This window comes from Leiobunum rupestre, chromosome 10 (genome assembly GCF_980474605.1).
Source record: "Leiobunum rupestre chromosome 10, qqLeiRupe1.1.hap1, whole genome shotgun sequence".
In the NCBI taxonomy this organism is placed as follows: Eukaryota; Metazoa; Arthropoda; class Arachnida; order Opiliones; family Sclerosomatidae; genus Leiobunum; species Leiobunum rupestre.
In genome coordinates, this window is record NC_143393.1 from 6,975,911 (window position 1) to 6,997,242 (window position 21,332).

The following is a 21,332-nucleotide window of genomic DNA, read 5'->3' on the forward strand; positions in this document are numbered from 1 at the left end:
GTATTAAATTTTCATAATTTCTTCAAACAAGGACCCGAAATGATAAAACTACTGATGAAAACATTTAGCCAAGGCTTAACGTTGATTGTTGAAAGGTTTATGGAAAATAATATGAACAACTGCTAAATTATGAATTGAAAAAATTTGTGACTACGGAATAATGGATAATGCTCATGGCTACTGTACCTGTATGAATGCAAAAAATTTGAACTTAAAAGGTTATCAAGAAGTGAACTTAATATGTATGTTGTGCACAGCTGCTCTCATCAACTCATCTTGGTTTCTTTGTAAATGTGAGTTATAGTTTAACAGATTTTACAAGTAATCTTTACAAAATATTATGAATCAAAATTAGGTTTCCCCTGATAAATGCAAACCCCCAGTTCCTCGCTGAAATTGTCAAGTTAGAAATAATAGAATTTAAAGTTTATCAAAGATCTTATTCGTGGTTTAAAATAATTTTTGTGCATAAAGAAGTACGCATGGAGGTTATAAAAACTTAATTTAGAACTTCACAATGAAATCGTCATGTAAGGAAGTTGGATTTTATGTGCATCCTGGCATATGGCCGGACTGTCTCTTATCGACACAAAACGTCTTAATGTATTGGGCAAAATTTTGTTTAAGCTGCAAGTCATGGGATAATGAATTGGTTGTGAAGCTGTTTATGACCTTGATTAGTATATTAAGAACTACCAGGAAACCAAATTTACAGCTATTCAAAAAGAATTATTTTTTATGAATTATAATTAATTTTATCATCTCTAATGTAAATCATACAAACAATATAATATCCAAATCAATTTGTAAAATTTACAATATTTATGAATCGAAGCTGCATTTTCCCCGAGAGTTTCCAATTTTTATGTTTACCAAAAGGCAAAATTTAAGTAGATCGTAAGAAATATTATTCCCAATGCAAAACTTCTTGATTTAAATGCATATTTTGAATTTTCAAATGTAATATTAATCATTGACTTAAAAATAGTCTCATTTTGAAAAGTTAGTTCTAAAATTTTTATTATTTCAAAATTGTTCTATTCAGAATCTATGGAATAAAATTATAAGTGCTTTAAGAACTAGTTAATATAAAGTAGATCAACATAAAATAACAAAAAAAAACCCCGTTTTATATCAATATCAGTTCGTTGCAAGTTCAATAGAAAACTATGGCCTGATTAAATTTTGAGCTGCAGTTGTGCAAATAGCTTACGCGCCTTTATTTGAATTATTTCTGAATTCCTGATCATGATAAGATATTAATTTTATCAAATTATGAAGTGGCTTTAATTGGTAATCTTAGAACTAGATAAAATATCCTTTTGGTTTGCATATTTATTTCAACTCTAGACCCCTTTTGAACCCCGCTAGCTTGTTATATCATACCATAGTGGACTAGTGGTTTTCGTTTCAATCAAACGAGAATTACTGTTAACAGAAGTTTATAATACGTATCTTACGAGAGAAGTATCCATTTAGGTTCGACCCAGTTTCCATTAATTTTCCTAATAATGTAAAAATTTAAAATTATACTGCATAGGAATGTGTACTAATTAATAAATTATTTTACCGATGCAATAATTTTAATAAATCATTTTATGACGAATTTCGCCCCTCACAAAAAGCATTTGGAATAACATTAGCAAGATAGAAATATAAATATTTCTCTCGTCAGATATATATCATGCACGTCTGAAATTTATAATTTTTACAATGCTAATAGATATTTTTCCAAAAATTTATCAATTTATAGTTAGGAATAATGACTATGCTGAAATCAAATCCTGGACAAATAATTACTGGACCCGAAACCAAATGGCGCTCTTGGTGCTTTTACGGCCATGCCGCTTGTAGCGCCGTAGTGTCAAGTATTGGGAAGATTTCTATCCAAATACTAAACACGTGCCCAATATTAGCGGACGTCGTTAGGCCTAGCGTTTTTACCTCGTCACTGTCGTCAAAGTTTTTACCTTTATTTACATTTTGACTAAGCATTTTTAAATTTATAGTTCTATTTAAACCTTCACACAAACTATATATGCAAAAACATTAAATTGAACTTCCTATTTAAATTAATTAAATCATTACCCTTTAATTTTTATTCCAATACAATTATTACTGAATAATCTAAAGCGTATTAAAATTCCAAAAGCCTCACTTCTATTAAAAACCGCAGAGCAGACGACGGAATGCGGCATTTGTTTTGTATTTGGATAGAAATATTTCGCGATGCAAATTGTGGAATCGGTCAAGGTTTCGACTTTCGAGTCTAGTAATTATTCGTCCAAGATCAAATCTACCCGTTACCTCATTGGTGCTCTAAAACATAAGTCTTCCGACTGAACCATGTCAGCATAGACACGTTTCCGAAGTATAAATAAATCAATTTTTATCGCTTTGAAAGTGTTAATGTTGAAATGTGGGATGACTCTATATGGAATGCAGAAATTTGTGTTTAACAGGCAACGTGGGACGTAATGGTAATCTAATCAAGTCCTCCTAATGAGAGGCGTTGTTTTGTTTTGTGTCCTCCCAATAAATCTGAAAGCTTAGGTTCAGTTTCACCGCGTTCAGCTTTGCATACAAAACGAAACCGCGTTCAGCTTTGCATACAAAACGAGACCGCGTTCAACTTTGCCTACAAAACGAGACCGCGTTCAACTTTGCCTACAAAACGAGACCGCGTTCAACTTTGCCTACAAAACGAGACCGCGTTCAACTTTGCCTACAAAACGAGACCGCGTTCAACTTTGCCTACAAAACGAGACCGCGTTCAACTTTGCCTACAAAACGAGACCGCGTTCAACTTTGCCTACAAAACGAGACCGCGTTCAACTTTGCCTACAAAACGAGACCGCGTTCAACTTTGCCTACAAAACGAGACCGCGTTCAACTTTGCCTACAAAACGAGACCGCGTTCAACTTTGCCTACAAAACGAGACCGCGTTCAACTTTGCCTACAAAACGAGACCGCGTTCAACTTTGCCTACAAAACGAGACCGCGTTCAACTTTGCCTACAAAACGAGACCGCGTTCAACTTTGCCTACAAAACGAGACCGCGTTCAACTTTGCCTACAAAACGAGACCGCGTTCAACTTTGCCTACAAAACGAGACCGCGTTCAACTTTGCCTACAAAACGAGACCGCGTTCAACTTTGCCTACAAAACGAGACCGCGTTCAACTTTGCCTACAAAACGAGACCGCGTTCAACTTTGCCTACAAAACGAGACCGCGTTCAACTTTGCCTACAAAACCAGACCGCGTTCAACTTTGCCTACAAAACCAGACCGCGTTCAACTTTGCCTACAAAACCAGACCGCGTTCAACTTTGCCTACAAAACCAGACCGCGTTCAACTTTGCCTATAAAACCAGACTGCGTTCAACTTTGCCTACAAAATGACACCGCGTTCAACTTTGCCTACAAAACGAGACCGCGTTCAACTTTGCCTTCAAAACTTTCAAAACGAGACCGCGTTCAACTTTGCCTACAAAATGACACCGCGTTCAACTTTGCCTACAAAACGAGACCGCGTTCAACTTTGCCTACAAAACGAGACCGCGTTCAACTTTGCCTACAAAACGAGACCGCGTTCAACTTTGCCTACAAAACGAGACCGCGTTCAACTTTGCCTACAAAACGAGACCGCGTTCAACTTTGCCTACAAAACGAGACCGCGTTCAACTTTGCCTACAAAACGAGACCGCGTTCAACTTTGCCTACAAAACGAGACCGCGTTCAACTTTGCCTACAAAACGAGACCGCGTTCAACTTTGCCTACAAAACGAGACCGCGTTCAACTTTGCCTACAAAACGAGACCGCGTTCAACTTTGCCTACAAAACGAGACCGCGTTCAACTTTGCCTACAAAACGAGACCGCGTTCAACTTTGCCTACAAAACGAGACCGCGTTCAACTTTGCCTACAAAACCAGACCGCGTTCAACTTTGCCTACAAAACCAGACCGCGTTCAACTTTGCCTACAAAACCAGACCGCGTTCAACTTTGCCTACAAAACCAGACCGCGTTCAACTTTGCCTACAAAACCAGACTGCGTTCAACTTTGCCTACAAAATGACACCGCGTTCAACTTTGCCTTCAAAACTTTCAAAACGAGACCGCGTTCAACTTTGCCTACAAAACGAGACCGCGTTCAACTTTGCCTACAAAACGAGACCGCGTTCAACTTTGCCTACAAAACGAGACCGCGTTCAACTTTGCCTACAAAACGAGACCGCGTTCAACTTTGCCTACAAAACGAGACCGCGTTCAACTTTGCCTACAAAACGAGACCGCGTTCAACTTTGCCTACAAAACGAGACCGCGTTCAACTTTGCCTACAAAACGAGACCGCGTTCAACTTTGCCTACAAAACGAGACCGCGTTCAACTTTGCCTACAAAACCAGACCGCGTTCAACTTTGCCTACAAAACCAGACCGCGTTCAACTTTGCCTATAAAACGAGACCGCGTTCAACTTTGCCTATAAAACGAGACCGCGTTCAACTTTGCCTATAAAACGAGACCGCGTTCAACTTTGCCTATAAAACGAGACCGCGTTCAACTTTGCCTATAAAACGAGACCGCGTTCATCTTTGCCTACGAAACTTTCTAAACGAAACGGCGTTCATCTTTGCCTGCGAAACTTTCAAAACGAAACGGCGTTCATCTTTGCCTACGAAACTTTCTAAACAAAACGGCGTTCATCTTTGCCTACAAAACTTTCAAAACGAAACGGCGTTCATCTTTGCCTACGAAACTTTCTAAACAAAACGGCGTTCATCTTTGCCTACAAAACTTTCAAAACGAAACGGCGTTCATCTTTGCCTACAAAACTTTCAAAACGAAACGGCGTTCATCTTTGCCTACAAAACTTTCTAAACGAAACGGCGTTCATCTTTGCCTTCAAAACTTTCAAAACGAAACGGCGTTCATCTTTGCCTACAAAACTTTCTAAACGAAACGGCGTTCATCTTTGCCTTCAAAACTTTCAAAACGAAACGGCGTTCATCTTTGCCTACAAAACTTTCAAAACGAAACGGCGTTCATCTTTGCCTACAAAACTTTCAAAACGAAACGGCGTTCATCTTTGCCTACAAAACTAACTCGGAAACCGTAAACGTGATCTGATTAACGAAATATGAGATAAATTCAAATGAACGTTTAATTTTTTTACTAATATATTTTGTTCAATATCTCTATCGTAATTAGATCCTGTAAATTTATTTTTCTGTTTTTCTAGAAACTAACTAATCTAATATTTCAAAAGTGACATAACTACCAAAAGTGTCTCGAATGTTGGGAAGGGAGGAGGAAGGTAAGAGCTTCGAGAACCACGGAGATTCTATTAGCGCAGAATATAATGAACTAAGGAAACAGTGAAGAATGCTAGCTGGCTTATTGAGTTTTTGGCACTTGACGGAACGCTACCGCCGTGTTTTAAGACAAAACACGAAAGAACAAAGCAGAAAGTCGGTGCATCGACCATCCTAGTCGAGCCTTCTATGCGCTCTACCTCGATAGCAACATTCACTAAATCTTGAACTGGCACACTTTAGGTAATTACGTCACGTTTGATAGAATAGTGCGAGTTTAGGAATTATAGCGCCATCTGCCTTAATATCCGTCAACTAACAAGGAGACGACCCGAGGTGATAATCACCGATTTGGTTCAAACTCGGGTATATAGTAATATCGGCGTGACGTATGTCGACGTCACCCATGCTTTTTCCTATAGATAAAAAAACTGCCCTCAAAATGGCGGCCATAGCCCAAAGCTACAGAGCGATACTACTCTATAGTGTACACCATAGATATAGGAAACGTATATCTATGGTGTACACCTCCATGTACCTTAATAAACCTGCAAGGAAAAAGTTGCGACGGACTTTCGTTTTGCCATAGCAACCAAAAAAGTTTTTGACAACATGATTTGGGATTTTTCCATTGAAAATAACATGGGAATCGGAAGGATTTTCCCCCCTGTGTAAAAAGTGAAAAATTTTGAAAATTTCATAAACGTTAAAAACATTTAAATTGATTTTAAAATTTTTATTTAATCAAGTTTAAATGCAATTTGGTCAATTGGGGGGACCCTTTAAATCCTTCAGAGTCCCATGTTATTTTCAATGGAAATAATTCCAAATCATGTTGTCAAAAACGTTTTCGGTTGCCATGGCAAAACGATAGACCGTCGCAACTTTTCCCTTGCAGGTTTTTCAAGTTACATGGAGGCGTACATTATACCCGACTTTGAACAAAATAGGTGGTTATCACCTCGGGTCGTCTCCTTGTAAGTATGTGAAAAAATAGCAGATGGCTTTTGAATTTCTGTATTTTAATAATAATAGTAATAATCAGCTAGGCTAATACCAAAAGTGACATAAGACCCAAAAGTGTGCCAACTCTACCTTGGCGCCCTTTAAAATATTTACTGAGAGCTAGTCTCACAATAGACTACATAACCTACTAGTTGGAATAGTACTAGCAACGGTATATTTAGTCTATGGTTTGACGCGATTTTCTCTCTTCGATTTACTCGCCCATAGACAAACGTTCTAAAACGCCTGACTCGGCGGCGCTGGAGTGGAGAAAATTTTCTTCCCCCTTTCCGTAAAACGTTCACCGTAAAAGTTCGCCCAATGAGATTCGTACACAACACTGCGTTAGCGTGTTTAAAGGCTAGTGGCATCCTCCTTGTGTTTGTTGCTCCTTGATGCCACGCGAGCATACAGCTCCCTTCACTTACTATTACCGTTGATCTACCTTTCAGCTGTTGCGCAGAGAGAATTTTGAACGAGCAGACAGCTTTCATATATTCAATTTAAAACTCAACCGGTAGGCGGCGATACTTAAGACCAAAATTTAAACTACGCACGAAGCCTATTGAAAACCGTTTAGGTGCTTGATGAGTAAGTTAATAAACGCTTCAATAATACAGATTCCGTAATTCGCTAGAAAGAGCATATACTAGAAAGCTTATTTTTTTTGTTCCTTGGTGCTTAGCCTTGAAAGATTCCAGAAATAACGGGTGCTTTTCCAAATGCTAAAAACGGGTCGACGCAAAAAGACCGAAAGCTTTGTTTCCACCTAGGAGCAACAAACACAAGGAGAACGCAGCTAGCCTTTAAACAGGCTAAAGAAGGGTGGTGTACGAATTTCATTGGACGAGCGTCACGAGCCTTTACGCTGAACGTTTTACGGGCGGGGGTGGGGAGACATTTCCGAATTTTCCCCCTCCGACGGCAGCAGGCGCTAAAGCGTCTAGCCAATGAAAAACGTACACAAGAAAATCCACGACTTTTGACGGGTTGCGTTCTCCTTGTGTGGGGTGTTGTGTTTGTTGCTCCTAGGTTTCCACCATCGGTTTCCACTAGCGCGTAATGGGAAGTACAAATGTTTTTACACGCGTAACAAAAAAAAAAAAATTTCATGGTTGCCACACGTCAGGGAATTCAATTTTATATTAATAATTTTTGAAGGTAATTTTAACCCAGTTCTACTGTTCTAGTACAAATTCTGTGATTATTAATTAGTTCCTGGCTAATTATTTTAACGTTGCAATAACCTTTGTACTGAAATATAAGTGATTTTAATTTATTAACTTCTGATAATAGTAAAGTGAATTTTAATTTGAAAATATTGTGGCAACAATGATAAGGTATTTTTCTTTACACTTGTTAAAACGTTTGTACATACCTGGAGAAGAATTCGGGGGGCCACGGGAGAGGCTGCTCAAAGCCTCAAACCCTTGGACATAAACTACAACGGAGCCATCTAGTGGGGAAACTGTGAACTATGACCACGTGTTTGGTTTAGGAACTGGTTAAAAAATTAATTTTTATGGCACCTAGAATCGCTACGACAGTTATCGAAGCAACAATATTTCCCCATAAATAAATTTAAAACTCAACATTCATTGCAACTTTCTTTGAAATTATATAGTTTTCGGGCAAATTTCTTCGTGGCCTAAGCTAAAAACCGTTAAAGTTCGAAATACTGTCTAGCAGACGAATGTTTTGTTAGCTCCTAGGTTACTTTGAAGCTTTGTAGGTGGCGCTAAAAACGTTATGTCCAAGTATTTGACACACCTGGTGACAGCTGTAGCCGAGCCGCGAGGCATTGGTCGGGGGAATACAAATTTCTTCTCCAGGTACACTTGAATCCTCCTAGTTTGTACATAAAAAATGTAGGGGATTGCCGTTGTGCATAGAGCATAGCTCTGATTTGATTTGGGCCGGCAGCGGCGTTTCGCGAAAATCACCCGGCGGCAGCGCGAAGGGTCAAACGTTTATCCCCCCTTTTGAAAATTTGGGAAAAAAAAAATTCCAAAATGTTTTTGAATGAAAAAAAAATAGTTTCATAGGAAATCTCAAAAACTATTCGGTGGCAGAATCAAAATTTATCCGCGGCGGCGTCGGGCCGAAAAGTAAATGACTCGGCGGCTCGGCGCCAGAGAGAATATCGGCAGCTAGGCTCTAGATTTGCGCACCAGGCTGAGAAATAAGGATGTTTTTTTAAACTGGACCTGTGGCCAGTAGAGCCTAGGTAGCAGCACCGTAACCAGGATTTGATTTCAGGGGGGGCACGACCGCCCCCCCCTGGTTACGGCCCTGCTAGGTAGTTTAAATAAACAACTGACCAAAGGCCACTTACCATTTTTAACCTTACAAATCAGACTTTCGTAATTTATGGTCAAAATAACTATTCTTTACAATACGCGCTAGGGCATAGGCTTAGTAGGTTAGTGCTTGGCAAGCACACAGCATAGAAGCAAAGACCAAACAATTTTAGGGATTAATATATTATTTTTTTAATGAACTAAAATCTTGAAGGGAAAAACTTTGAATTAATTAAGTAGTCACCAGGGCCACTAACACCCCAAGCATTTAATTTTTAAACTGGCCCAGCTAATTTTTAAACTGGCGATTGGCCTGTGATAGTGCCTAATTTATCACACTGGTGCGCACTAGTCGAAACTAAGCAGCTCATAACGATGATTTTTACGACACGCTCGCCGTCACTGGGCTTTTGTCATCTTGAAAAATTAATACCAGTCTTAAAGGGAGTATATAACATTCCCTGGTAAGGTAACAATTATGCTTACAAAGTGAATGTCGGTTCAGTTTATTGAAGCATTTATGGTTTCCTATGTTAAAACATAGATATTATCATTATGAAAAATATATTATCACCTGGCCCTAGGCAAGGTCTACAAACCTGCCCCTATACGTTTTTCTTTTCTTTCAGTATAGGTATAAACATGGGCCAAATAATGATAAATCCAGGACATGACTCTGGTACCTTCACACCATGGAGGAATAGTAGAGGATTGGAAAGGAAAGAAGGCGCTAAATCCGACAGCGTAGTGCCAGTTCGAGGCGGGGGAAAAGTCAAGGTAGACTTTTTAAATAATTAAAACACTAACCGGTAGATCGCGCTGCCTGTGTTGGAATGTATGAAAACATGGAGGAATAGATAAAAGTCTACCTCGACATAACCCCCGTTTCTACATCCCCCTTAACGCGATTTCTGAAGAGGAACGTCAAGGAACTATCAATACCACTCCAGGGCTATTCCTCTATGTTCACACCAAGGACAGTAGATACAGGGACGAGAAAGTGTATTGGCGGTTTCTGTTGGAATATATCACCTAAAACGACCTAAACGCAAGGAGAGTTAGTTGTAAACAAAAAAAATGGCGGTCACCTAATTTTAGCGGTTCTTGACGAGGCTTAAGTGTTCAAAACAAATGGGCATTTTTTATTTACGTTCGTAGTTTTATTTTTAATTTAACATCAAAATGGTAAAAACTAACTACAATAATACTGTCCATGGTGAACCACGTCTTAACAATGGCCGCGGTTTGTTTACATCTAACTCCCCGTGAATACGAAGACGTTTAAAATCGAAATTTGTTTTCCTGCTTTCTCGTCCCTGTATCTACTGTCCTTGTTCACACGTACTAAATCGGTCGTCCACCAAAAGTAACAGGGGGCCATTTTACTAGGGGGGAAAAAGGAGCAAATAAAACAAAATTGGGAGCAAAATCAAGCAGAAATTTCCGGTTTCCCGAACGCCATCTTGTGTTGACTAAGTCGTAATTCGAAAATAAGTGGCGGTTGTTATTAAAAAATCCTGCCATATTGATCCCTTATTTTTAGATTAATTTTAACGATTCCAGGAAATTATATGTTTAATATTATATAATGATATATATTATACTAATTATGAACTTAGTACGTATAAAAATAAGTACTTACATTAATAACCACACTATATATGATAACTGTGAATAAATATTCCAGGATATTTACAACGATGACCACGTGTATTATTTTTGAAAACTGCCGCTAAACAATTTGCCCCAAAATGACGTAGGTCCGCGATCGGGTTTTTTTCCCCAATAGGGGGCAATTATTGGTCGGGTGTTAGCGCTGTTGGACGGGTTTTTCGCATAGTCATGTCGTGGATTTATCATTATTTGGCCCATGGTATAAACATGAGGCTATCAAGGCCCCTAAGTTTGAATGGGCATAAGCGGGAGAAATCTACACTACCTGGCGGAGAAAAAGAGCACAACCTTCCAATCCCATCACGCCTACCAAATATACACCTCTTGCCATCTACGAAGCAGTTTCAGGTAGCATTCATTTGGGGTTTGTGCATAAGTTTCGCTTTTTCACCACCAGGTGGATTTATGTAGTCAGTTTGCCAGTCATTAGCCTAACATTAAAATCCCATTCGTTTCAAACAATAGGGGTCTTGATAGTTTTGTGGTATAAATTATAGTAGTAATACGTCAATTTTAATACAAATTTTGTTAAAATACTATCAACAATTTTAATCTGTTACTAAATGATATACAATTAATTTAACATTTTTAATCTGTAAAATTACTAGAGTTTTTAATTTTCCGGAAAAATAAAAAAAGTAAAAATTTGTTTTTAAGGGTTTTTGTTCTAGACTAGCTTATTATTATATTATGGAACCAATTTTACGTAAATGACAATCATGAAATGAGTTACTCTGTAAATTTTAGTTTATCTTGCACCTGGAACTATCAGGGAAATGTTCGTGGGAAAACATGGAAATATCAAGGAAATTGGGTTGCCAATAGATGTATGAACCCTGAATATAGAAATAATTACACTTGCCACAAATACGCAACACTACATAGCAACGTGTCTGCAACATGTGCGGCGTTGCCTACCTTCACGCGGTGAGAGTTGTAAACCGTTGGCCTTAAAGGGTAACTGTAAATTTTTGGGTTTCAACGGGCTAAAGCGCACACGCTAAGTTCCGAATGCTATTGCCTTTACACGACCAACTTATTTTTCATTGATTTTTTCGGGTCTTTATTCAAGATTCAAGCTTGAAGTACTAAGGCTGCAATGTAGAAGTGTACGTATTTGGTACTCCTAGAATCAAACACATCAAATACCAAAGACTATATATACGCTTCGCTCTGTAGCACTGTAAAAGCTGGGGTAATATTTTGACCCGCGGCTAGAGGCGCCACTAGTAACACAGCTCAAGCTACGGGAAAATTTTGACCAGCGTCGAGATGGAGCCACAATCGGTATGCAAGTTGAGCCATAGAACACGCCTGTCTAGTAAGCGAAGCGTATATATAGTCTTTGTCAAATACATATGTTGTATTTTAGTTTGAACGTTAAAAAAAAATTGTTTTTTACTTATCTTTTTAGTTTACTTAAATTGATGCGTTTGTCAAACTAATTTTAACTTTTGTTTTTACGTCTTACGGCCGACAGAAAGCGGTATAAACTGTCTCTGCAAGTATTTGTAGTGGGTTTTCGCTTTTCGTTTGAAGGAATGGCGCACATTATGAAATATTTCCACCCAATTATACTTGGTTTTAAGACTTCATCCAATCACATTTTCCAAAATTTTTAGTATTTTTTTATTTTTTAATTGTCATCACTAGACAGGAGGGATAGCGAAAGGCTTGCGTTATAAGAGAAGGGGGTAGGGCTGCGTTTTGGCGAACTACACTGTTACCGAAGGTAGGCTAATTAAATACTTTAAAAAAACCAACTAATATGTAGCTTATCGTATTACTATGGTCATTTTTTATACCAGTTTCATTATTAGCTTTTTGAATTAGAATTTTCGAAATTTTATCGGATGTATGCCATTTAAGTCCGTCGGAAAAGTAAGGCCGGTGCCATTTTTACATTCCCATGGCTTTCTCATTACCCATAAAACGATAGATTTAGAGTATTGGCTCAAAGTAAGCCTTGTCCAATGTCTTTCCGTTTGTTGGCCTCTCGCGTGATGGCCCCCTTTTTCCAAGAGTCATAGCAGCATCCTAGTTGGGGCCCCCTGGGCAAAGAGGGAAATGAGCCAACGCGGCAGGGCCTCCACCTTTTTACCCCCCTCGTAGCTTGGGTCGTAGAGAAAACTGGGGGCCCCTCTTGTGGGAGTTGGGTTGGTATTTTAAAATAAGCAGCTATTTCCAACTAATGTTGTACTGCGGCAGTCATTCTGCTATACCAGGGGAGGAAGCTATAATAGTCTGTATCTTCTCTTCTTTTTCATTTTTGCTCATATTGCCTGATAATTTCCTGAAAACAATTTGCTGCCTGTTTAAAATATTATAAACCCAAATTTTTTTTAAACATCTCTATCCTAGTTAGCTTAATAAGTACCCTCATCTATTTATAATACTGGTATTTGGGCATAGTTTTATATTCGTTTAAGTTAACGTTTATTTTTATAGGAGTGAAAGTAACATTTAAAGCCAAAAAATCCGAACACAAAACTTTTTATAAAAATGGGGAGTCACCACTTGAATCTAAAATGGAGAAATCATCATTCTAACCTGTTATCAGTCTTCTCTCAATTACTTACGTCAGAGGCATTTGCGGATGTCACCCTTGCTTGCGATGGTGCTAGTTTACGCGCTCATAAACTCATCCTATCAGCCTGCAGTCCATTTTTCCATAGCCTTTTTGCTCAGCATCCATGCCAGCATCCAATCGTCATACTTAAAGATGTTCCCTATGATGATCTTAAAGTGAGACCTCTATTTTTTACCATTGATTTCAAAGAGTATAGGTTTTTTAATTTGTTGGGCAATGTATTTTTCATTTCAAGGTTTTAGTAGATTTTATGTATCATGGTGAAGTAAACATAGCTCAGGAAAGATTGCCTTCGTTTCTAAGAACTGCGGAAGCTTTGAAAGTGAAAGGACTTTCAGAAAGCGAAGCCCATAATAGAATAGGACCAATGAAATCATTCAATGCAACGTCCAATTCTCATCAGAAATCTACTACTGAGAAGAGATACGCTCCAGGGATGAGTTCAAAAACAGCTTGTAAGAAACCTAAACGATCTGACAACGGGCAAGAGTCGGGACAATCTATGGCCCCAGCTTTACCGGCACCGCTCGCTTTGACTCGTGATAAAGTGGAAAAATCTCCAAGCCATGACTCAAATCTAAACTCTGATATAGCTGAACCTGTAGAACCCAAATCTGAAATTTTAACTCCACAAAATGAAGTAAATTTCTTTAATGATGAATGGTTGGAATGGGAAAAAACTTAATGGCATATTTTTAAATTCAGGATAGCCACGATGGTACTATGCCTCTGGAAACTGAACGTGCTGATGGAGAAGGTCCGCAGAGAATCGCTTCTGGTTTGATATATTTCTTAAAATTAAATTAAACCTCAAGGGGTTGTAACAGAGATTAAATTTAATTTCAAAGACGGTTCATTGCTACAAGCTCTACCTCAAACTAGTGATGCCTCATCCAGTGACAATATTTTAGAAGTAGAGTCCTATCGCCAGTTGCAGAGAATGGCAGGACTTTTAGCTTATAGCGGGACATCTAGCCCTTCTCGGCCGCAATTTGGTTTTAATTTACCAGCTTACTCTGGCAGAATTCCTAACGAGGAGGATGAAGATGAAACGGAAGACGAAAAAGATAGCAGTGAACTGGGAAAAAAAGATGACGAAATGGAAGACGGCCCGCCTGGTATAGTTTAAAAAAAAGTCTTGCTCTAAAATAATATTTTCAGAGATTTTCTTACAGCATTCTTACCACTTACAAAAACCCTTCCATATTTAGGCTACCAGCCTAAATATATTTGGCTTATTTTATAGTATTTAAGCTGATTTCTTGGAAGCTAACCTAGAAAATGGAATAAATGCCTCTGTGTTTTTAAATTTCTAGCTGAAGATGTCCACGAGTTAACTAAGTTACCTCGACATAAGAAGAAAGACTGTATAGTTTGTGGCAATAGAGCTGCTGGATTAAGAAGAAGATCTAGACAATGGTGTCCCGGCTGTAATGTCGGTGTTCATGTTCATTGTTTTGAAAAACTAGTTCACTTTAGGAGACATCCGAGAAGAAGTCGTAGTGAACCTAATTCAGCTCAGCTTAGCACGTTGCCTCATAATACAATGCAACATAACACGTTGCCGCATAATGCGTTGCAACATTCAGTGACGCAACAATTAGCGTTACCATTCACCACTTCATACACTAAGATAACTTAGTGATGGCTAAAAGCACTTTCATTTTATTTTTCTCGGTTCATCGTGGCAATGTTTTTCTATTGTTTGGCTTTTTGGGGGATATTTACATGATATAGCAGTGCTAATAATAATATATATGTTACACATTGATAAGTGAATTTGTACAAAATAAGCATAAATGTTTTTAACGTTTGTAAACTCGCAAGTGATGCTATGAGTTATTTAGACCCGGTTGAAAAATAATTTCGTCCAGAATGAGACTGTTTTCATTTATCTCGGAAGTTTACAAACATTAGAAACGGTTCCATTTTCATTGTAAGGTGCAATTCCCAAAATATCCCTACCCCCCTTTTTTTCACATTTCTCCCCCCCACCGAAACAGGGATAACCAATTTATATAAAAATAAGTGCAAGAATAAAGAAAAGTGATTTTTGTACAACCGAAGTATTCTACTTTGTATTACTGTTTTTTAGCAATTTATGTATATTTCACTGTGCCTTATTATATACAAAGAAAGATTTAAATAACAGACTCTTTCTATAGCAATTTATGTTTAAAATCTACAGAGGAAAAACAAAAACAAATCCTTAGTTATCAAAAATTTTAAATAAAGGTACTTCTATATTTATTTTATTTTGTATTCGATTAATTTAGAATATTTAGACCTTTGTAAATATTTTTCAAGGGTGGAAGAACATCCGCTTTTATATTAAAGTCACTTGGTTGATTATTTTTGGTTATATTTTGAAAGCTCAAGTTTAAAAATAAAATTGTATTTGGGGCAATGATAATATTCAAATTCGACTAAAAAGAGTATGAGATAAAAATGAATCGGGTACCAAACGCATTTTTGGGTGTTAGTCATTTGGTGTTATAGGATTTTAGAGAAAAAAGTTTTTCCTTTTGTATAAAGAGTACAAACGCTTCTTCGATTTGTTTGAAATTCTGTGAAAGTATTTTATGAAGGAAAAAATTACTTGGCTAGTAGCTTTTTTTCATTCAGCGTATTTAAAAGTGATATAGTTCAATGTTATCCAAGCCGTAGGCAAAAAATTTATATACTACTGGCAAAAAAATTATATTCTGTGTATTGTAGTTTTATTTTCGTTTCATAAGACAATAAAAAAAATGTGGTTTATATATACTTTGTAATAACAGAAAAGTTATACGAAAATTTGGAACTATACTATATATATATTAAACTAAAGAGTATTTTGGGGGGTATTTGATAAAAGTGATGTAAGTTTATAATGATATTTGTACTGCAAAACAATAATGAAAGAAAATAAATTTTTCATTTTAGGAAATTCTGTTGCCGTTCCGTATTTGGGCCACCATCAGCGCAATTTCCCCTTCACTTTTGTCTTACCATTCAGTATCAACAGAGTTTCGTTAAAAACGGACCCTCTTCCAATTCAAAAGATTAAAACTGAGAAAACTCCAAAATCGGTTAAAATGGTAAAGAGCCACCTGTCCTTCCCCAGAAAACCCCTATCTCTCCTAATTTTTTTTAATTTTCCAAAGCCTTTAATTACGTCAGCGTTGTCTAAACCAGAGTTAAACTCCAGCAATAGGGAGCGGAAACATTTTAAGGTATTTAATTGAATTCTTAGCGTGACAGTGAAGGGAAAACTAATACCACTTTTTTCAAAAAGGTCCCAATTTCTCAAGAAATTATCAGTAGATGTTGTCGAACTGATCCTCAGAAGTTTGTTAATGATCTCCTTACTGAGCTTTTTTCAGACGAGTATTTGGCAAGTCACAGTGTAACTGGACAACGATGTCCTCACAAACTTGAAACAGAAACTAAAGATGGAATGAACCCGCATGAACTTTCTGAAATTATTCGTAAGTTCAGTCTTGGACGTTCAATTTGGTTTGTTTATTTAGCAATGTTTTTAATTTCTAGGCACGGTTCAACATGCATTTCCATTTAAAATATTAAGCGAAACTGAAGTTAAGTCTTGCATACGTGTTAAACTAGGTAATGCAGCTAAACTTTATAGGAGGAAACTCAACCTGTTTTAAAATATATTCTCGTTAAAACGAGTTTTAGTATAATAATGTTAACAATATTAGAGTAGATAGTCGTTTCTTGTTTTATTTTGGTTAATATTCGAGGAAGGATGCAATATGTCACAATTTTATTGACAATTGAGGTAATAAAGTTTTATATAAGACAGTGATATTTTTATATATGATTCAAGTAGGTGTAACTATGAAATATAAGGTTGTGTTTGTTAGTTATATTATTCTGAAGTTAAAGAACTCATTTTTAATTCAGTTTTAATCTTAAACCATTTATTTATTTCTTTAAAGCATTTACAAAATAATTTAACCGTTTAATCTAAACAAGGATGTTATTTATCAATTTTCTTTGCCATTACACCCTTCCTTGAATCTACAGTTCTTTGTCTAGTGGGGTCATATTTATAGGTTTTCGGTATGGGACCAATTCCTGCCTTTCTAAATTGTTCATCATTTATTCGTTGTCTTTCATCAAGTTCCCTCGTTATCTTAGAATTTTTTATTGAATTTTTAAATCCTTCTACAAAGCCTTTTGGTTTGTTTGGTAAATCTTGAGGGTTGGGTTTAACTACCTTTGGTAGGTTAAAATACTCTCTGACTGCTGGGATTTTCAAAATGACTACTTGAACAAGGGAAAGGCTATTAGTAGAAACCCAATAACAAAGCACGGCCGAGGGAAAGTTTATTGTGAAAGGCAAAATAAATAATGGCATTGCTCTTAGTAAATAATGCATTATTTGGGTTTGATTAGTTTGAATTCCATCAACTGCAAAATGAACGGTCAGATAGAACGTTGCGCTTGTGATAATTGGTAGAATATAAAGAGGATCGGCTAACGTTAGATCTTGAAACCACAGAGTTCCTCCATCTTTCATAGATTCCATTGGCAGGGTTGCCATTCTTCTTAATCCCAAAAAGAAAGAGATGAAAATTGGAGCTTGCACCAAGGGTAGGATCATAGATTTAAATGGGTTGATATTCTTCTCTTTAACAAACTGAGCTATTTCATTGGAGTACTGGGCTGTTTCAATTGGATTGCCACTTTGCCTAGCTTCGGTCATTTTGTATTGCAGTAATTGCAGTTGTGGCATATGATTCGACATATGAGCTGTATATCTTTGACCTTTAAGCAACAAGGGGAATAAGCATATTCTAATAATTAGGGTTCCTGTGCATATAGCGAGCCACCATGGCATGTCGAGAGCTGTATGCAATATATTTACATATTCTTGGGCTAAGCCAGGGGGCCACCATCCACCCAAACCTTGACTAGCCAATGTGGTTACTGCATTTTCAGCAACTGTTGAGGATGAGTGTTCAACAATATCTGAAATGTTTTCTGGGTTTATCGGGGATGCTGCTTGTAAAGCGTTTGATGATGATTGCGGTACACTTTGTATAATTTCTATTGAGTTTTTCTTAATGTTATCTGTATCCAAACTTGTTGACTGAAATCTTAGCGTAGTTGTGGAATAGAGTAAACGCTTATACAATATTACACTGTTCGGTTTTCGTATTTCGTTAAAATTTTTAGACACATTCAAATTGTTAACTTTTAAAAAATTAACAGTTCCCTTATTTTTCAAAGGCTGTAAAAACGCGTGTACCCTCATCAACGCCGCCATGTTATCGATGATTTTGACAGTTTTTCTCACAAGTGGCGCTGCTAGAGTTGTTTTGAAAATCGAGTGTATTGCGCCTAGGCCTAACCAAGTGTCGTGAATTTTTGTGATTTTGTGAAGTGTGTGTTTGTGAATTTTAAATGGATACCTTTCTTGATTGCCTCTTAGAAGTCATCGCCCTGTGAGTTAGAAAATATTTATATCTTTTGGCTTTCTTAAGAATTGTAAACTGTCTAAAATGATGGATATTTCCTCAAGCCTTGGCTTAAGTTTTTAAAATTTTATGTTACATTCTCATAGATGATGGCGCCATCTAGCGTTCAAAGCTTGTTTATTAACGTGCTTTAAGCGACAAAATAAAAATGTGCGTTATTTTTGAATGTCTATTAAATTTAAAATATAAAATGATGGTTGGTTTTGCATCAGTAAACTATACATGATTTAAATATTGAACTATTTGGGGTTACATGTGGAATGTCTTCCGATAAAGAGAGTGTTACGGTCACTATATTTTGTACCTACATTTCTACATCAAACTTGAGGCACTGTCATATTTAATCGTTTATTGATCAACAATGTAAATTTAGAGCTGGCTTTTTGACTGCAGTTGAAGTCAACCAGCAGCTAGGATAGGACCTTTTAGAGGGTCTAATGCGTGACATCTTTTAAAGTTCATTCTGTCATTGGCTATATCACATTTTTTGACAGTCGTTAACAGGCCTAGCTGACTAGTAAAGAAAACTACGTTATAAACATGGAGTGTACTACAAAATTTTGTATCCAAACTGTTAACTTCAACCGAATTTACCAAGACTCTAACTAGCACCGGCTATAAGCTTTCGTAGGCTGAAAAGTGTGATATTAGGTCTTGTTTTAATTACCATTTAGTGTATATTAAAATTGCCCTAACATATTGTGTGCTTATTAAGTGAAAAATAACATAAGTCAACCTGAATATGGGTTTTACCTAGGTTAGTTTTAAATTGGGTTCATAAACTTAGCCTTTTTAAGGTGTTTTATATTCCTCTATTTTTCAACACGGTACTATTTCTACAATTTATTTAGTTATGCTCTCCAGTTCTTTTCTATTATACTTCCAAATTTGATCCACAGACCATCTTTTAGGTAATAGTTGCCTACTAATAGTTTTTCATTTATAAAAGACATACATTGGTTGATTACATAAATGTGTAATTGAAAAAGTTTATATTGTGAATAAAGTTGAGATGGAATCAGATCGGGTGGATTACCGATGTGTATTTTGTTTATTAAATTAACATTTTTTATTGCTGTGAATAAGCTACAATACCATGGTGTATAAATATTTGCCACTAAACTTATTCATTAGCATGCACTGTCACTTAAAATGTGAATAGAAAAATTGAATATTTCCTATACTAGTATGTAAGTTTGCATATTCTACCACAAGTATGTAAGTTTGCATATTCTACCACTAGTTTTTTCTTAAGTCTTATAACAATTTTTTTCCGTAAGCCTATTACCCTATATTGCGTGAATGATTACTTTCTACAGTTTAGTTTATGAAATTTCTAGGAAAACGCGTTTCTCGTACTAAGAGAAATAAGAGGGGTGCTGGCCCAAAATCAATGCAGTCAACACAATGCCCGTATTGTGAAATCACCATTTCAAGAGCTGCTAACTTGAAGCGGCATGTTGAACTGCACTGTCCAATAGCTAGTCAAGCCATAACAGACAAAGCTAATGAATTATTTATTTCTAAACATTTCTTAGGAAATTTGTAAAAGTTACATTTTGGTTTAAACAATATTTTCCTTATTCACATGTATCATACTTGTTTTGAGGAATAAAAGTTTTCTAATCTATATTCAATGTGACCCAATTGTAAATACATATTGCTTCCATACACTTAATCACCTTTTATTTCTCAATTTATTTTACAAAATATACTATACTTCAATTATTGTGTTAAAATTTTTTCCTAAATTGGCATCACATATCACTTTTGTTTAGTCCCCTAATTGTTTGAGCGGCATTTTGTTTCAAATTTATTAGTTTGGGGTATAAAATTTCTTTTCCAGTAGCATTACAAAATGGCACCAATTTGGGATAATATTTTATCAATACTTTTTCTTGATCAGAGCATAGATCTTTTAAAATTGATAGACCTAAACGTAATCAAATAAAATGAATTATAAATGTTTTAACTGTATTTTGGTTAAACTAAAATTCATTAAAATTGATGTACTCTAGGTCAAATCAACCTGAAATCGCTTATCAAAACCTTTTTAAAAAAATGTCAAATGGCATTATATAGCATAATCTATTTTTTATCAACTTATGTACATCTTAATGTACAGGTGTGTTGCATTATCTACAAGTAATTGTGAAACATTATGTTGCTTTTTGAATATACAATTATTTTTTTCAGTGTTTATGGATCCATTTTATCCTATTTATTATCCTACAATAACCATATCATGTCTGGGGGTTTTATCTGGCTTATGCTTTGCTTATTTTGTCTGTTTTAGCCACTGTAAAATGGTACCATCCTGGAAAATTAGGGAGGAAAAGGTACGCGGTCAAGGGAGCAGCCACTTGCTCCGTGTGTCAAAGAACTTTTTATAACAATCAGACTTTACAACGGCATCTAGAGAGACATAGAACAGGAGGCCAAACGAGGTTTCCTTGTAACATTTGTGGTCGTTCGTACTCGTGTATTACGGGCCTGTATCACCATAGGAAAACCCACGAAGGGGTGCCTAATTTTCGCTGCCCTATTTGTGATAAAAGTTTCATGATTCTTCCAGCTCTAAAAAAACACATGGAAATGAAACACAACTCTACAGTTTAAGTTCTAGCAAAATGATATTTTATCAGACTACTGGTTCATGGTACTATAAAACTGTTTTTCTAATATTTGCTACCGTATAATGCTAGTAAAATACAGTGTATAAAAAATATTTATAATTTTAGTTGGTTTAACTACCAATAGACTGACTAAAGGATCTACTAAATATCAGTAGTACGGACTGATTTCCTTTTAATTATCAAACACCACTATTCACTTGCAGTATTCTCTTTAGCATGAGACTTAAATTTATTGTAACTTTTTAAGTTCCTATTTTTTCCTACTAAATAAAATTGTGATTCACCATTTAATTTGTCTCTTGTCTCATGAAAAAATATCACCCTCA

At 36.4% G+C, this 21,332-nt stretch overlaps 3 protein-coding genes across 7 annotated transcripts; 2 read left to right on the top strand and 1 right to left on the bottom strand.

The window, feature by feature from the left end:
• The first annotated feature begins 276 nt into the window (after positions 1-276).
• Positions 277-21,160, top strand: LOC149923478 (uncharacterized). Of its 3 annotated transcripts, XM_090159814.1 has the most exons (6): positions 277-293; positions 15,810-15,964; positions 16,031-16,099; positions 16,162-16,354; positions 16,416-16,490; positions 20,667-21,160. In XM_090159814.1, the coding sequence occupies exons 2-6, from the start codon at positions 15,962-15,964 to the stop codon at positions 20,987-20,989; spliced, it is 663 nt and encodes a 220-aa protein (XP_090015940.1). In that variant the 5' UTR covers positions 277-293; positions 15,810-15,961; the 3' UTR covers positions 20,990-21,160. The 3 variants fall into 3 exon arrangements, with proteins under 3 accessions (XP_090015940.1, XP_090015938.1, XP_090015939.1); XM_090159812.1 differs by lacking the exon at positions 277-293 and having other exon boundaries at positions 15,756-15,964; XM_090159813.1 differs by lacking the exons at positions 277-293; positions 20,667-21,160 and adding an exon at positions 19,711-19,951 and having other exon boundaries at positions 15,756-15,964.
• LOC149923479 (uncharacterized) lies at positions 11,878-15,648 on the top strand. 3 transcript variants are annotated; one of them, XM_090159808.1, is made up of 6 exons: positions 11,878-12,026; positions 12,743-13,039; positions 13,120-13,524; positions 13,590-13,662; positions 13,733-14,002; positions 14,201-15,647. In XM_090159808.1, the coding sequence occupies exons 2-6, from the start codon at positions 12,797-12,799 to the stop codon at positions 14,524-14,526; spliced, it is 1,317 nt and encodes a 438-aa protein (XP_090015934.1). In that variant the 5' UTR covers positions 11,878-12,026; positions 12,743-12,796; the 3' UTR covers positions 14,527-15,647. The 3 variants fall into 3 exon arrangements, with proteins under 3 accessions (XP_090015934.1, XP_090015936.1, XP_090015935.1); XM_090159810.1 differs by lacking the exon at positions 11,878-12,026 and adding an exon at positions 12,081-12,175 and having other exon boundaries at positions 14,201-15,648; XM_090159809.1 differs by lacking the exon at positions 11,878-12,026 and adding an exon at positions 12,309-12,536 and having other exon boundaries at positions 14,201-15,648.
• OXA1L (OXA1L mitochondrial inner membrane protein) lies at positions 16,792-18,249 on the bottom strand. Its single transcript, XM_090159811.1, has one exon. The coding sequence runs from the start codon at positions 18,157-18,159 to the stop codon at positions 16,867-16,869; it is 1,293 nt and encodes a 430-aa protein (XP_090015937.1). The 5' UTR covers positions 18,160-18,249; the 3' UTR covers positions 16,792-16,866.
• Positions 21,161-21,332: the final 172 nt, after the last annotated feature.